Consider the following 18130-nt stretch of genomic DNA (forward strand, 5'->3'; position numbering starts at 1 on the left):
CTCTTGGAAGATGCCAAAGCCAGAAGGAAAACTGTCTTGAGCGTCAAGTTCCTGTCAGATGAGCGATGCAAGGGCTCATATGGACTCTTAGTGAAGCTCTTGAGAACCGAGGAAATATCCCATGTCAGAGGCTTGAGCTCTCTAGGAGAACTCAACTGCTCAAACCCCTTAACTAGCAGGGAAAGTTCCCAGGAAGAGGAGATGTCGATACCTCTAAGGGAACACCAAACTCAGGGCTGCCCTGTAGCCTCTAATGGCAGAAATGGACAAACGTTTCTCATCTCTGAGGAAGGTTAAAAAGTCTGCTATTCGCTGAATAGAGGTTGCGAGTGGAGAAAAACACGGTTTACAACACCAATTACAGTATATCGCCCATTTGCCTTGGTAAACCGCGATGGTTGACTTTCTGAGACTGCTGGACATATGCCCAGCTGTTCTCTGAGAAAAGCCTCTCACTTGGAGGAAATACTTGATAGCCTCCAACCATGAAGAGAGAGGGATTCTACTGACTGGGAGAACCTTTCTGAATGGGGCTGACACAGGAGATGTCGCCAGGGGGGAATCTCCCTCAGATCCTCTGACAACAACGACAACAGATCTGGGAACCATTCTGCCTGAGGCCACAGAGAGGCTACCAAAGTCATCCTGAGACCCTGTGAACTCATTAGCCTGTTCAGAACTTGACAGATCAAACAAAACGGAGGGAAGGCATACACCTCCAGGTTGTCCCAGGGATGTTGGAATGCGTCCTCTGCTAATGCTAAAGGATCTGGGACCATTGAACAGAATATCTCCAGCTTCCTGTTGAAGCGAGCCGCAAAAAGGTCCAGCATGGGTCTCCCCCAAACCTGGAAAAGCTTGTCTGCTACCACTTGATGAAGGGACCACTCTGTGCTTAGGATCTGATCCCGATGACTGAGTTTGTCTGCAACTACATTCCGTTTGCCTGGGATATATACCTGGCTGAGAGCTCTCCGAATTGCTGACCGCCCACTGACGAACCTCGACGGTCCAGGTGGGAAGTTGACGAGAAACCAGGCCTCCCTGGTTCACATAGGCTACCACTGTGGTGTTGTCTGACATGAGAGCGACAGAATGACCTTCTACCTTCTCCCAAAACTCCTTAGACCCAGGAAGCCTGCCTTCAACTTCAAGACGTTGATATGTTGCTACTTGTCCTCCAAACTCCAAACGCCTGAAGCAATGAGAACGCCTAAATGAGGCCCCCAACCTGCGAGGGAGGCTTCTGAAAACAGAAGGAAGTCCTGTGGAAGAGAAAGCAGAGGGACACCCTTCGAAAGATTCTGGTCGTCCAACCATCAACGAAGGTCTTCTCTCACTTCCAGTGACAGAGGAACCTTTAACAGGGGTGAGTCCCCCGCCAGAGACCAGAATTCTCCCAGTCTCCATTGCAGAGACCGAAGATGAAGATGCCCATGAAGGACCAGCTTCTCCTGGGAAGACAACACTCCCAGAAGAACCTGCCACTGATGAGCTGACTGATGTGGTTCTGACAGGAAGTTGCGCCACCACCCGCAACTTCTCCAATCTCTGATCTGACAATGAAACTTTTGCCACTGTTGTATTGATGACCATACCCAGGTAGAGAATCCTTTGACTGGGTACAAGGTTCGACTTTTCCTGGTTGACTTTGATGCCCAGTTCCAGACAGAACAGGAGTAGACGATCCCTGTCCAGCAGCAGCTTTTCCCTGGAAACTGCAAAGACTAACCAATCGTCGAGGTACTCAGCAAATGGATCCCCTGAGCATGGGCCCAACTTGACACAAAAGAGAAGACCCTTGTGAACACTTGAGGGGCTGTTGTCAGCCAAAAGCAAAGGACTTTGAACTCAAAGACCTTGTCCCCAAGAGAATCCCTCAAGGCTGCCAACACCGAACACGGGGTCTCCATCTTGAACCATGTCTTCCTGATGAAGTGATTCAAGGTGGATAAGTTGATCACAGGTCTCCATCCTCCCGACGCCTTGGGCACCAAGAAGATGTAACTGTAAAACCCCGGAGACGGATGCACCACTTCCTCTATTGCATCCTTGTCCAGCATCTTCTGCACTCCCTCCCAAAGAGCCAAGAACTTCAGAGAATCTAGTGGATATGCATTCCTGAGCTGCAGCTTGTCAGACAGAGGAGAGAAGTTGAATGGCAGTAGGTAACCCACCCGAAGGACATCTACCACCCACTTCTCCACCCCATAACTCTGCCATTTGGCCCAATGGCCTGCCAGGCACCCCCTCAACCCGTGGCACAGGAGAGGGAGAGGTGCCTAACCTACCGACGGCCCCCTTTACCTCTGCCCCTTGGGCCCCTTCTTGGCTTAAAGGAACGAGAGTGAAAGGGACGTTGATCCTCTGACCTGGGCTGAGTCGAACGGGAAGGCTCTGCCAAACTGGAATTCCTTGACGGCCTACCAAGCAACAATCTTCTTGACTGCTGCTGGACAGGGGGAGGAGGAGGAGCCGGACGTCTCTGAGGACGAGACTCCGACTTAGACACGGGCTGGTGCACCAGTCTGTCTTTGGTGTCAGCCCACCGCTGGTCTATCGCATTCTCGAGCTCAGTCCGAGGAAACAAATATTGAAACTCCAACAGATCTCCGTTCCTCAATGCCAGCAAGGACTCCATGTCGACTGATCTCTCCATCCTAGACAAAGCTGCGTCTCTTCTAATAAGAAGAAGGTTAGCCCATAAATTAACACTGAGGTGAGCCATATACGAAAACGCCTTGCCTCCAGACTGCAACAGACTGGCAAGCGAAGATGCACTCACCAACCCTTCTGGGGACCTGTCAAAAGCTATCTTGGCAATGACCACAGACCAGAAGTCCAGCCAAGAAACCGTCTGCAACATGGAGGCTGCTGTAGATTCCACTGCTGAGGCATCTTGCACAGACAAGGACGGAGCCACCGACCTCACCTGCTCCAAAGTCAATCCTGGCTTAAGGCGAATGACATCTGGGTTAAAATGGCGCGACATCAAAAATGCAAAGTTCGTAGCATAGTACTTCCTATGTTTCATGAGAGGCGGGGGTAGTAGCTTGGCAGAGCACCAAGAGCGAAGCGAACCGTTCGGGTCCAAAATAATTTATAGAAAATTGTATTTTTCCTAACTATACAAACCTGAGGTCCTTTAACAATAGGAATATACTTTAGGCGTAGCTGGAATTACGGCCGTTGAATCTTGAACAAGGTGGTTAGGCAGTAACTACCGTGGGGCAGGCTAGCCTGTCCGGATGTAAACACTTCACTATGCCTTTCGGCCCAGGTTCAGATTGAGGGGTGGCACGAGGTGGGCATATTTGTTAAAAGACATCAGGTTTGTATAGTTAGGAAAAATACAATTTTCGACAAATTGTTATTTGTTCCGATAGGTAATACAAACCTTTCGGTCCTTCAACAATATGAAGACTCACTGATTGGTGGGAGGAATCTGAGTGAGCCTCTAGAACTGACTGGAGTTCTGAGCACCTAGGCTGCAACTCCTGGTCGTAAGAGCGAGGAGGAGTGCCCTGCTGCCTCTGACAACTTGATCGGAGTATAGGAGCTGCGTGATCAAGAGTCAGACTTCTGAGCCTTTTCGAAATGAGTGAGGGATCGTGACTCATTCAAAAAAGGGCTGTGAAGAATATTGGCGTCGGAGACATTAACCCTTAAACGCCGAAGGGGTATATATTAAAAATCGTCTTCCATGTGCCGAGGGGGTCTCGGAGTGAGCCCGGAAGCGGAAAAAATATTTTTTTCAAAAAATCACAGCGTGCTTAGTTTTCAAGATTAAGAGTTCATTTTTGGCTCCTTTTTTTGTCATTACCTGAAGGTTAGTATGCAACCATCAGAAATGAAAAAAAATATCATTATCATATATAAATAATGCGATATATGATAGCGCAAAAACAAAATTTCATATATAATTCTATTCAAATCGCGCTACACGCAAAACGGTTAAAGGTAACTAATTAATTTTTTTTCGTTGTAATGTACACTAAATTGCGATCATTTTGGTATATAAAACATTGTAAAATGATAAAAGCTACACAGAGAAAATATTATCACAAAAGGATGCATAAATTCGTAACGCGCGGACGTAAACAAATATTTTTTTCAAAAATTCACCATAAATCTAAATATTGTCCTAGAGACTTCCAATTTGTTTCAAAATGAAGACAAATGATTGAATATTACTATACTGTAAGAGTATTAGCTTACAATTGCAGTTTTCGACCCTATCTGACGAGTTAAAGTTGACCGAATGTCGAATTTTTTTATATATATTTTTTTATATGCAATTTTTTCGAAAATTAGAAAAGCTACAACCTTTAAATATTTTTTATTTTATTCTACATAAAATTGTGCACATTTTCATATACAAAACACTATGAACTGCCTAATATGAAATGGCGCAAATATTCCGAGAATGCGACATACGTATTTCGGAGATTTGCGGTGGAGAATCAGCGCGCGGAGGGAAGGAAAGTTTTTTTTTTTTAAATTCACCATAATTCTAAATATTGTACTAGAGACTTCGAATTTGTTTCAAGATGAAGATAAATGACTGAATATTACTAGACTGTAAGAGTTTTAGCTTACAATTGCGTTTTTCGACCATTTCGGTAGAGTCCAAAGTTGACCAAACGTGGTTTTTTCTCTATTTATCGTGATTTATATGCAAATATTTCGAAAATGAGAAAAGCTACAACCTTCAATTATTTTTTTTTGTATTCTACATAAAATTGCACACATTTTCATATATAAACTTTATGTAATGGCTAATTTAAAATGGTGCAAACATTACCATAATCGCACGTATGATTTTTTCTGGAAGAGTTACCGCGCAGACGTAAGGAAAAAAAAAATTTTTTTTCCATAAATTCACCATAAATCGAAATATTGTGCTAGAGACTTCCAATTTGTTGCAAAATGAAGGTAAATGATTGAATATTACTAGAATATAAGAATTTTAGCTTACAATTGCGTTTTTCGACCATTTCGGTAGAGTCAAAGTTGACCGAAGGTTGAAAATTTGTCACTTATCATTTTTTTATATGAAAATATTTAAAAACTGATAAAAGCCACAACCATAGGTGTTTTTAGTTGTATTGTGCATGAAATTGCACACATTTCCATATACAAAACTTTATGTAATGGCGGCTAATTTAAAATGGTGCAAACATTACCACAATCGCACGTATGATTTTTTCCGGAAGAGTTACCGCGCGGACGTAAGGAAAAATATTTTTTTTTTTTTCCATAAAATTCACCATAAATCGAAATATGTGCTAGAGACTTCCAAATTGTTGCAAAATGAAGGTAAATGATTGAATATTACTAAAATATAAGCGTTTTAGCTTACAATTGCGTTTTTCGACCATTTCGGTAGAGTCAAAGTTGAACGAAGGTTGAAATTTTGGCACATCGTTATTTATGTGAAAATATCTCAAAACTGATAAAAGCTACAATCATGAGTGTTTTTTAGTTGTATTCTACATAAAAATGCACACATTTTCATATATAATACTCCATGTAACGGCTAATTTAAAATGGTACAAAATTTATGTCAAAGTGACAAAATAATTTCCGAGATGTGTCACTGATACTTTTTAGTGCGGCAAGAAAGAAATTTGCGCTTGCGCGCCTGCATAACGATTGTAAACAAAACAACACCTTGATCCGTGAACTCCCAGCATCCCCGAAGGCGCATGATTCAAGAGTTTTCGGCTGGTAGGCCTATAAGTATTTTTCCGCAAATTTTTAAAAAAACTTTTGTATGTCGACGTAAAATACGTCCAGTCGGCACCCGAGAGACAAAAAATGTCGACGTAAAATATGTCCATTCAGCGTTTAAGGGTTAATGCAAAGTTCTGGGAAGGGTTTACAGTATTGTCAGTCTCCTTCCTCCCCTTGCTAGAGGAAGGAGCAGGATTACTTCTATGATTCTGATAAGAAACATAAAAAGGATGCTTATGTATAGGCTTACCACATCAATTGTCCGACCAGCCAGTGTGAGTTCGCGTCCTATCCTCAATCCGAAGGACGAGGAATGGAGAGACGAGATTTGGAAGGGGGAGAGCCAGTAACTCTCGCATCCTTCTTACCTCTACAACTGCACACCATGGACGAGATGCAACTTGTCCTGTTAAGGAGATGGGTAAGCAAACACATCTTGCAAGCATCCACCACTGGTCCGGGGAAATGAGGTTCCAAGGACCTGTGGGCAGTCCCGGAGGGAAAGAAGGATATGGTCGCGATGACCTATCCGTCTTCCTGTCCAACATATTCTTCGGAGTGATGTCCAGTACCCATAATGGTCTATCCGTCTGCAGCGAAGTGTCTCGCGGTCGCGGTCTCATATCCCACTGCAGCGAAGTGTTTCGCGGTCTCGTATCCCACTGCAGCAAAGTGTCTCGAGGTCTCGTACCCCACTGCGGCGAAGTCTCTTCGTCTCCGTAGTGGATAAAGACACCGACACTCCATGGTGGGTTTGTCGATGGTTATGGGTACCGGAGAACGCTAGTAGGAAGAAGTAATAACTGATCTGGAACAACCGATACAAAGTCCACAGCTCAGCTCGTGACGGTCTTGGACGCTTCGACAGCTGCCGACTGACTGCGTTCAGTTGTGTGAGGCGAGCTGTCCAAGCATCCAAGGCAAAGTCACGTGACCCTTGCCTTTTGAAGGGTTATGCCGAGAGACCATACAAATCGTCTATCTGTTGCCACCGATGCCAGAAGGCTAGATGATGATTCTCTAAAGGCATGTGCCCAACAGGCGAAAGTCAATTGCCTTCTAGAGACTGAGGTCCTGATGGCAAGACAGTTCTCATAGTAGTTGAATCTCAACTAAGGAGGAATAACACTATGTGCAGTTGAAGATGAAGGTGATAGGTGAATGCCGACCTACGTCTTCACAGCCGAATCGAGAGAAGTAACTCTCAAGATTCTGAATGTAGAAAAGTCCCACCGATGACACCAACCAGCGAAGACAGCTTAATCCCTGTGATTTACAAAGGACTGAAAATGCTAAACCGCTACCTCATTGCTGTTCGGTGAGAAGTCGAAGTTGCAATGAAAGCGGAGCGCTTTCCAGTAATGAAAACACAGGGATTGTACTGCCTGAAGAACCGTTCTCATGGGCTGAATCATCTTCTTCTTCCCAGCTTTATCCAGGGAGGACATCTATATACTTGGAAGTAGAGCTGGCAGGGCGGGGAACAGGCGATGTCTTCCGTTATACATCTACAATTCGGGGTGAACAATGAACAATTGCACACCTACGAAAACGAGATATATTTAAAGACAAACTCAGATGTCTGAAGAAATCATGCCGCATTATCGCAGCGACAGGTGCGATGCAGCGGGAGACTACGCTACAGACTTCTGTTGCCGTGCGGTAAACAGAAAGATGATAGCGAGTCTATTAAGATATCTCTGTCTGAAAATTCTCGCAATGTCCAAGGCGATGCAGTAGAGATGGTCATTCATGCATGCAAGAATTCCAGCCAACCAGAGATCTAAGTCTGTGATTGCCGGGCAGAGATTCGGTTCGGTAGTCAATCACTGCAGAGGAGAGAGACATAATCCGACCGTGCTATCTCGGAGAGCCAGCTGGTACTGGGCTGCGGCTGCGGCAGGCAGCCCATACACATCTAGCTCTCACTCACTCGTCATCCTGAGTTACCAGGTAATCCATTCCACAAAGGAATGTGTTTGGCTAGAACCATCGAGCGCAAAAAAATACGCTCGAGCATTTGCATTTAATCGAAACGGATTTCGGTGACTGCAAACGCTGAGGTGGTGTTGTTGTAACAATACCACAAGTATCTCAAAATCGAAGCTGGTAACTCCTGGGAGGTTTTGCAGGGCAGTCCCAAGTTGCAGTTCAATTAAGAAGATACTATTCGTCTCGGTCACAACCCGTAGAATTAACTACAGTATGTGCCTACACCTCAGACAATTCAACTGATAACAGAAGCATGTGACGAGGATAATATACGTAGTATATTTGTAGGTTCCTGTACATAGACCTCCATCCTAAATTCTCTTCCATTTGAGGAACAAGAATAAGGACTGGAAGCCGACACCCTTCATTCTCTAATGAAGAGAGAGAAGAAGTTTTCCCGAAGGAAGACTTCTATGGTGATAACAGGATACCGAAGACGATAGTTCGAGCCGAACTGGATGTTCACACCCGTTCTTCTCTATCCCGTGGTTGGCCGCCTACTGAGGTGACGGACCGTCAGGTCCATCCAGGCTGACCCCCTCCCGAGATATTCTTCCTTCAGCAGCAGTGCTTCTCTCGAACACTAGAAATTCCAGAATTCAAAGCCTTCGGCGAGATTCCCGATTATCGTAGCTTAGTAACAATTATCTCGCCCACTCTGGACCGTGGTTTCGCCCAAGTGTTTGCAGATCGTAGAAGACCAGAACACTCGGAGAGTGCTAGGAACTCCGAAGAATTCTAATCACTCGACGAAACCCCCACTGAATTCGTCAGACGATCATCGGATGGTGGTCCTCCCGATTCCAGTAGAAATCGAGGATAGAGCAAGATCCTTCCTCAACGACGGGGACTTGCGTCCGGTAGGACCGGAAGGTCCCCCCAGGAATGCAGTCCCCAACGTGGAATCCTACGGAGAACACTGCAGGATCCCTCCTCTTCCCTTCGCAGCCATAGGGAGAGGGGGAATGGGGAGGAAGACTGAATACTCGCTCGCCTTCCCAGCAGTGCTAGCAGTCGGAGAAGCGAGTACGGGCAGCCATCAGATGCCGCTCAGAGTCTAGGAAAACGTTACCGTCTGGAGAAAACGTTTTCCCGAGGAGGGTTGTGAACTCGTACTGTAGGCTAAACGTCTGCTCCCACAGTGACCATCGTCTGGGTGGGGCTGAGCGAGCACCTGACAGGAGAGAGTTGATACCGTCCTCCGACATGTCCCAGTCCTCGTCGAGGTCGAAACCTCTCAAGAGGACCGAAGGGGAAGCCCACTCCGGTCTCTGTGTGCGTGGTCCAGCCGGACCGTCACGTGAACGGTGGTGATGGTCACTCCGCTGAGGAGGTTGAAGGGACAGGTGAGGGAGACCTGATGCTCCTACCCTGCCTACTAGCAGAACCAGTAGGCTGGGAGGACTGCAGGCGATCACCAACCCATGGTGGCGATCGAGCTGCAGGTCTGGACCAACGGTCTTCTTGCGGAGAAACGCTGGTCTCTTATGTCAGGGGAGCTGTTGCGAGAGCTACTCCCCTGCCTACCAGCAGAACCGGTAGGCTGGGAGGACTGTAGGCGATCATCAACCACGGTGACGATCGAGCTGCCGGTCTGGACCAGTGGTCTTCTTGTGGGGAAACGCTGGACCAAGAACGGAGCGTCAGTCTCTTCAGGAGAGCTGCTGGTGATCGGCTCTCCGGGGGAAAGCGGCTAGACCGAGAGGAGCGGTGACGGTCCCGAGCGTCAAAAGAGCTGCTGCTGGTTCCCCTATCTGTCCAGTCCCGGTGGGAGCGCGAGGAGCACACGTCTCCTCACTCTTCCCGGTCTAGCCCGAGGAAGTTGAAGAGATAGGAGAGGTAGATCTGACGCTCCCCTCTCCCCCACCGGCAGAACCGGCGTGCTGGAGGGGGCTGCAGACGCTCGCCAACCCACGGTGGCGATCGATCTGCAGGCCTGGGAGAGCGGCTGGACCGAGAACAGCGGCAACGGTCCCAAGCGTCAGAAGAGCTGCTGCTGGCCCCCCTCTCCGCCTGGTCCCGGTGGGAGCGGCGGTCAGGGGACCGGCGGAGTCCGCTGTCGCGTTGGGAGCGAGGCCTTTCCTCACGGTGTGTCACGCCGCTTGGACAGGCAACCGACGGGACCGCTTCCTCGCCTCAACCCGCCCGGTCTGGGACCATCACGTCAACCCTGGGTACCAGTGGCTCGGTACAAGAACGATCGCTGGCCTGGTGGAAGTCACCTGGATCCTGGCGTCGAGCGAACTCTGTTGCCTGGGTCTTGGCTGCACCGTACACTCGGTACCTCTCGCAAACGAGAGGCCGAGACGGTAACTGGCGTCGAGGCAGAACCTCTGGCGCCAGGAGAGGAGGTACCGGTGTTAGCCAGTACCCCTCCGGTCCCCGTCATCTTCCTTGCGGAAGGAGAGACAGGCCCGTTCCCGGAGGAACAGGAGGACTAGCGGAAGCCTTAACTGTCCCACCGGAGTGGGACAGACCGTTAGAGGTCTCTGAGCGAGACTTCTTAGGGGGGGAGGAGGCTACCTTCTTCTTCTTCAGCTGGGGGGCCTCGGAAGTCGAAGGGGAAGAGGCGGCAGAAGACGACGGCGACACCTTCCTCTTCTTCCTGGACTTCCTCTTCGCCAGTTCCTCAGGACAACCGACAGGTCCTCCATCCAGGATGGAGTTGGGGCAGTTGCCGAAGCAACACAGCCCAACTGCACCTGTCCGGAGGGACCTAAGGGAGTAGCAGTGGAGAGAACGCTTCCTCGAGGAGGGCTACGAAACTCCTACCTGGCAGGTGAAGCGTCTGCCACCCCCGAGACAAGTCGGTCGCGCGAACGCGACCGTCGTCTGGGTGGGGCTGTCTCTGAAAAAAAAAAGGATTAATTAAAAGAGGGCTGGATGGCCCGCCTCCACCAGTCTCTGCGTGCATGGACCCGCGGGAACGTCATGTCAACCCTGGGCACCAGACGATCACTGTGAGAGCGATCGCCGGTCTGGCGAGAGTCACCCAAGCGACTCCTACCATCTTCCGCTCAGTGCCTGGGTCCTGACACGGTGAGCGAACTCTGCAGTCTGGACCCTGGCTGCACGGTCACCCGTAGGTGACCGTACACTCGGTAACGCTCACAAGCAGGTGGCCGAGACGGTTCCCGGTCCGGAGGTGGAACCTTCGGAACCGGGAGAGGAGATACCAGCGGTGGCTGGTACCTCCATGAACCCGTCAGCTTCCTCCCCAAGGAAGGAGAGACGGGCCCCGTTCCCGGAGGAACTGGAGGACCAGCGGAAGACCCACCTGTCTCACCGGAGCGAGACAGACCCTTAGAAGTCCCGTGACGAGACTTCTTGGGGGGGAGACCACCTTCTCTTTTACGGCTAAGCCTTAAAAGTTGAAGGGGGGGAGGCATGAAGAAAAGATGATCTCGAAGAGGAGGATGACAACACTTGACGAGCTCTCTTCCTCTTCGGTTTCTCCTTCTGCCAGACTTCTACCATCAGGGTGTAGATAACCTCACAGGGCCGCGCGACAGCTTCATCCAGTGAAATAACTTCCGGGTAGTAGTGGTAATGAAAATTAAATGATTATCAGCAAGGGATCAGTACACACACACTCGAGGATCAGTATGCAACATGCTACGAGTCATAGGTACAATTCCAAGGTTAGGATCACCAATACGAAGAGCATCCAACCAATACTGCTGAAAACACAATCACCACTAGTCTGTAAAATAAGGAAAAAAAAAATTAAAGTAATGAGGATACTCCTCACATATCCAAGGGTGCCGCCCTCCAAAGTGAGAGGAGATCCTTCAACATCAGCACCGCACGCCCATCCTTCTACCTTCTCCGAAAGCAAGTGAAAGGAAGGAGAAGAGAAATTACAAAAACAACAAAACACGGACAAACCTTGAAGTTCCCTTGGTAATTCCCAAGCGTAAGCGTAATTTCCGGATGAATACATGTCCCGTTACAGGATCAATATCACTTACGTTAAATACATGTCTCATCCTCATGATAAATACATATCTCGTCCTCATGCAGGTCTGGGCCAGTGTTACAGGGCGAAAGAATGTAAATATGTTAGCATACCTTAGCCGCCGGCTCTTGACACAAGTAGAGGGGCGGTTACAAAGGCTATCACAAAAAGCCGGTTTGTATATTAATTAAAAAACCAAGGACAATCCTTTGTTTAGTATTAATATCAAACACCGTATATGCATAATTATTTAAATAAAAAAAAAAAAAAAAAAAAAAAAAAAAGATACCACCGGGAAAAAAGATTATCAACCAGTCAGGCGGAGCTCACAAACACACGTCTTCCTCGGAAGACGGCCGAAAGTAAAGTGGAGTGTTTACATCCGGGCTGGCTAGCCTGCCCCACGGTAGTTAATGCCTAACCACCTTGTTCAAGATTCAACGACCATAATTCCAGCTACGCTGAAAGTATATTCCTATTGTTAAAGGTTAAAGAACCGAAAGGTTTGTATTACGTATCAGAACAAACAGAGGCGTTAACCTTATCCAAGACCAACTGGACGTGCCCCAACAAGGGAAGCGGAAGAGAGGATTTGGGATCCTGCGCAGCTCCCACCAAGGCTTCCAAGCAAGAAGGAGTGTAAGACGACCAAGCCTGAGTCCTACTTTCCAAGTTGTTGAACCCACGAATGACATCAACAACTTCTGAAAAGGAAGACAAAAACTCTTGCATGTCTCCCTCCTTCTGCTCTGGCGACGGAGACCAACAACGAGAAGGATGTGTAGGCTCCTCTAAGGCACCTGGCCCATTAAAATTAACAGAAGGACCAGCAGCCAAACAGCCCAAAACACCAACTAACCTGTCTGGGCTGGGTCCACGCGTCAGCTTCCGAGATGAACCCACTATAACACTAGGAACACCACTACGCACTCCTCCAACAGATGACTCAATAACATGTCCGTGAATGGTCACGGGCGGGGCAGACGTACGAATGTGAGTTGGAGAGGAATCCTGAACACTTGAGATCAAAGGAGAATCCCTGAGAGTCGAACTCTTGGAAGCACCAGTGAGAGGGGCAGCCAAACACTCCTGATGCACCAACACCGCACTCACCACCTTCTAACTCTTGACAGGCGCCTTGAGATCCTTACGGTGACGAATAGGCCTTGGAGAAGAAGAAGCACTTGCATCATGTGCACAGACAGGGAAGGTTGCAACACGCTCATGATGTGCATGGACAGGGGAGGTTGCAACATGCTCGCAATGTGCATGGACGGGGGAGGTTGCAACATGACCGCAATTCGATGTAGAGGACGAAGCAGCCACTGCAGATTGCACAAGGGAAGATACACTAACAGTCTACAAAACACCAACACTCTCAAGAACATGTCTGCGTTGTTCCCCCCTCGCAGGCGAAGAAAGAGCAAAGCCCTTAGCCTTCCAACGCTTGATACGCCGACGTGGCGTAGAGGGGGAAGAGGGAGAGGAAGACAGAACTGGTTTCTTATGCAATCTCTTCGCAGGAGGCGGGGACAAAGCAACGTTTCCTTCCAGTCCTCCAAACCGACAAGGCAGCCAACTTATCCAAAATAGAGTCCAACCTCTTAAAGGGGGATGGCCTGGCCGGCCTGAGGAGGGGGGTAGCGAGCCTCCATAAAGTGCACTAGCAACCCCTCCAAGGACGGGGGACCCCCTAGCCCGAGCGTCTTCCAAATCACCGCCATCTTGGATGCCTCCGACTCTGGAATAAATGAGAATGATGAAAAAGCTTCCCCCTTCCCGGGAATCAAATTAACTCCCAAGAAGAAGGGGAGACATTACAAAAATCAGCCTGGTGGCCTCCCGATACTTCCAGCAATGAATCGATGGAAGAAAAGGAAAGAGACACAGGAACAACGCTACTATGAGGGGTGAATACTGCAGGAGACGAAGCATCGGGAAGAGGCGAAAAACCTTCCCAAGAAGGAAGAGTCGAAACCCTCCGATGCTCTCTCTTGCTATAAAACGACTTCTATTGCTCTTTAGGCCATGCCCGGCATTCCGTGCAAGGATTCATTGTAGTACAAAAATTAGAATGGCACCAACTACACGTGATGTGGGGATCGGTCGCTGCCAAAGCCAAAGAACGAGAACACGGAAAACCTGGAATCAAGGGGTGCACATATTGATAAGGCCAAGAAGGAGCAGAAGAAGCCATAATATTAGCCAAACATTCACAAACTAAACACAAGCGAAACGGGCAATGAACCAGGTAAAGGCCAAGAGAGGTTAACCATGACTCTTGCCCAGGCGGTTAAAGAAAAGACTGATGCGGTGGCGTAGGTGAGTGGTCCTTGACCACTCTTCACCCGATCAACGTATGCGTTGCCAGATGTTACAAGATTCCTTGCTTTCATCTGTTTTTTAACCGGATCCAGCTAGGCGCTTGAAATTATCCTATTGTTAAGACCGAAGGTTTGTTTGCGTATGAACAATATAACTGTACAATTTGACATCTGCAATGGATACTGTTGCTGTAACAGCCTAACCAGGTTGAACAGTTTACACAAATTTCTCACCCTACACAACAAGCCTTGCCACACCACACTGAAACTTAGGGCAACTTGTTTCAGCTGTTGGTATACCAAATGAACATCATGACTGATACTTTATCCTGCACTAAAAAGTTTAAATTTTGAATATGGCAGTGTAAATCTGCATACTAAACACTTGTTTTTTCTGAATGTACCCTGCTGATATGGGGGTGCATTTTGTATGCAATCAAACAGTAGTTTTCAAGTCTAAGTGATAAGATATTATTTTTACTTTCTAGTAAAATGAAACTTGACCAATACCAATTTCCAAAATGAAAATCAAAATGGGTCAAGGTTGGATCCTGCTCAAATTTTTTTTTTTTTTTCTTTACTTCAAAAGCTTAAAATACAATTTAAAATTATTTTCTACTTTAGTGAAAGAATCCAAAGGGAGAATCTAGGATGTGCCAGAAGTCAAAGGTTCAAGATTTTTGTTACTTAGACAAAATATTAAACACCTCATGAATAAACACCTCACCCTCAGAGCACCGAGGGCAAGGTTTGACATTAAGTTTCCCCTTGTTCAACCAAGTCAGGTATTCCAGTTTTATGGGTGGAGAGGTATGTTGTCTAACCCCACCCTCCATCAGTTTCAAAGGCTAAATTTCCCGTAATCCAAACCATTTTTGAATTTTCACTGTAAAGTTAATTTTCATAAAGGGAAAGAAAAATGAAACTGTTACTAAGAGAAGATAAAGAGGACTATGTTAGGTCAGCAGCTGGAGTGCAAGACTTCCACAGCACTGATGCCTCATCAAAGCACCAGGACACTGGTTTTCAGCTGCCATCTTCTTAGCATCCCATCAATGGTAATAGGTAAGATTTGAGACTAGATGTCACATTTACTGACTTGAGTTAATAGACAGTAACATTTTTAGTAATTATTTATTATCAATAAATTATTTAATATAATTGCTTAAAAAAATCATTTTATGAAAAGTTACAGTTACAATATATATCTTAGGAAGATCACCACATCTGCAAACAGAAGAAAGGTGCATAAACAAAAAATGTAAAAGAGTTCCTCTCCAAAAGTAAAAAAAAGTACAATAGAAATATCAACTAAAAATTGGAGAGTACAAAAATAACTTTAGTAAATAATAACTTGATGTGACATACCTTTAAGGACCAAAAACTTGGCCCAAATATAACTGACAGTAGGTGTATAGCAATAACTCCAAACTGTGCCTCCGTTACATCTACAAATCCAAACCTTAGTGTGCCTGAAATATAAAACAGTACATGTACATTTAATCACAAGTAACAGAAATACCTTTAAATTTTTTATACTACTATTTTCAATGGTTTATCATACAACAAAGCTAAACAATACCACAGAACTATCCAAATGGAAAATTACACACACACACACACACATTTTGCTGAATAATTATTCTCAATACAAGAAATAACCAAAAAGGCTGAAATATTACTGTACAGTGAACCCCCCATATTCACGGACTTCTGTCTGGAACATATACCCCCATTATTTGCGGAAATTGCTATTCGTAGCATTTTTCAATTAGAAATATTCAATTTCATGGGTTTTAAAACCAGAAACAAAGATTTTTAGTGGGTTTTTCTTGAGTTTTAACTAACAAATAAGGCTGTTTTAGGGGGTTTCAACTATTTGTGGGCTCTTGCTATTTGCAAGGGGGGTCTGGTACCCATCCCCTGCGAATACGGGGGAACACTGTACTTAGCAATCTCCAAATTGCTAAACCAATTTTAGGTTTCATTGGTGTAAATCTCTGCTTTAAAATCCCATCGGTTTACATGGCCTTTTAGAATGATCCCCTTTTAGACACACATCTGGCACAACAGAACATCTGGTGAGCATGTCATTTTCCTTGTGCCTTTTAATACTACTGTTTACAGTCAACCCCTGGTATTCGCGGGAGATAGGAACTACAAACACCCGCGAATAGCTAACATCCACGAATGCTTGACATCCCCCTCTAAAAAAGCAGGTTTTGACGTAGGAAATACCTATTTTTGGTAGTCGCTGTTGAGTCCTCAAAGGATTTACCTTCCATGGTGTGTGCCAGCGCCCCATGGCGATCAGACTAATATCAAAGAAATATCTTTTAGCCAGGTCTTGTAGCCAGGTATTATGCCAAAATGATAAAACACTATGAGAAGTGATTCAGTATACAGTAATGGACTCAAAGAAAAGAAGGCATTTTATCTTGTCTTCAAAGCTAAACCCAGTTTCCTACATCAAACCTCTAGAAGTGACTATTGCACATGTGCATCGGCCATCTTGTTTTATGATCGGGCCAGTTTAAAGACCAAGATCCATTACTCTGTTGGTCAACGCACGATGAATCTTTTACCCAAATCCCAAGGTTTTTCATCAGGGAAGTGGGAGGGTTTTGAGGACTGAACAGCAACTACCAAAAATAACAATTTGTCGAAAATTGTATTTTTCCTAACTATACAAACCTGAGGTCCTTTAACAATAAAAATATACTTTAGACGTAGCTGGAATTACGGCCGTTGAATCTTGAACAAGGTGGTTATGCAGTAACTACCGCAGGGCAGGCTAGCCTGCCTGGATGTAAACACTCCACTTTGCCTTTCGGCCCAGGTTCAGATTGAGGGGTGGCATAAGGTGGGCATATTTGTTAAAGGACCTCAGGTTTGTATAGTTAGGAAAAATACAATTTTTGACAAATTGTTATTTGTTCTGATACGTAATACAAACCTTTCGGTCCTTTGAGGGGACCGTCCGCTATGGCGGATGACATGTCAACTTGAAAAAATAAAAAATCGAGTTATTACTTGTATCCATGCAGAAACATGCCATGCATGCTTTCCAGAAGTTTCAGCCAATTATTTTTACAAATAATGAAGATATAGCAGTTTTTAAATGATGACGTCACCATAACTGCGTCGTCTGTATGACTGAGTTTGACAGGATTGTTTTAGCGTGTTTATTTTTGCATATATACAACAATTTTTCCAGATTCTTTTCGAAATTCTCATACATCTGGTAGCAATGAAAGGTAGTGTGAGAGCTGCTCAGAGCGGTTATACTTATAGGCGAGACTCAGAGAATGACTCAGTTACTCCACAGACATCAAAGGAATTGCATGCACTTATGCACTTGCGTTTGGTTACTAGCTATTTACGTTGTTTTTATAACTTCTTAGTGAACTTATAGCAATGCCAAAGTTACCTAAGATCAAGAAGGCTACTCAGTAACTAAGGCTAGCAAAATTAGCGAAGGCCAGGAGTGTGCTGAAAGAAAAACACGTAAATTCATTGTTATCAGCTCCCTCATTGTCTCATGTCACGCCGTCAACATCATTGTCTCGTGTCATGCTTAGGGTATTAATACCACTTTTAGGAGGAGGACCAGGATCCTTGATGTAGAAATCAACAATAAAAGTACAAATAAAGGAATTATAATAATGTGGTTTTGACTTTTCTAAGAAAAAACCAAAAATTTACATAGCAAATCTTTGGGAGTTCATAACTCAAAAACATACTTATTCGCATGTTGGTAGCCATTACTCGGTTATTTATTATCCAATTTTAGAGAGAAAGATACCATTGGAAAGAGGAATAAAAATACCATAGTTCCTTGTGAGCCAATTTTTTCTTTCTTTTTTTTTTTTAGGATTTTTTTGAGTGTCTCGACAAAATTTTTTTTTTTTAATTCATAAAGAAAAAATCAAATATCAAAATTCTGTTCTCACATAATTATTCTGTATATAAAGTAGTTTTTATGGTATGATTTTCAATACAACTGATGTCATAGCGGAGAAATCGCTACATAAATTTTTTTTAAAAATCATAATCTTTGCTAATAAAACAAAAAGTTTTTGCTCAAATGACTTGAAAATTTTGTATGATGAAGGTATTA

The 18130-nt window shown here is 45.5% G+C and overlaps 1 protein-coding gene across 4 annotated transcripts in view; it reads right to left on the minus strand.

The window, feature by feature from the left end:
- LOC135219427 (choline/ethanolaminephosphotransferase 1-like) overlaps positions 1-18130 on the minus strand; it is a 433147-nt gene that overhangs the window by 164742 nt on the left and 250275 nt on the right. For all 4 annotated transcript variants that reach the window (XM_064256204.1, XM_064256203.1, XM_064256202.1 and 1 more), the window contains exon 4: positions 15379-15482. In XM_064256204.1, the coding sequence (XP_064112274.1) occupies positions 15379-15482 (104 nt within the window). The remainder of the gene's footprint in view (positions 1-15378; positions 15483-18130) is intronic.

The sequence above is a fragment of the Macrobrachium nipponense genome, chromosome 1 (genome assembly GCF_015104395.2).
Source record: "Macrobrachium nipponense isolate FS-2020 chromosome 1, ASM1510439v2, whole genome shotgun sequence".
In the NCBI taxonomy this organism is placed as follows: Eukaryota; Metazoa; Arthropoda; class Malacostraca; order Decapoda; family Palaemonidae; genus Macrobrachium; species Macrobrachium nipponense.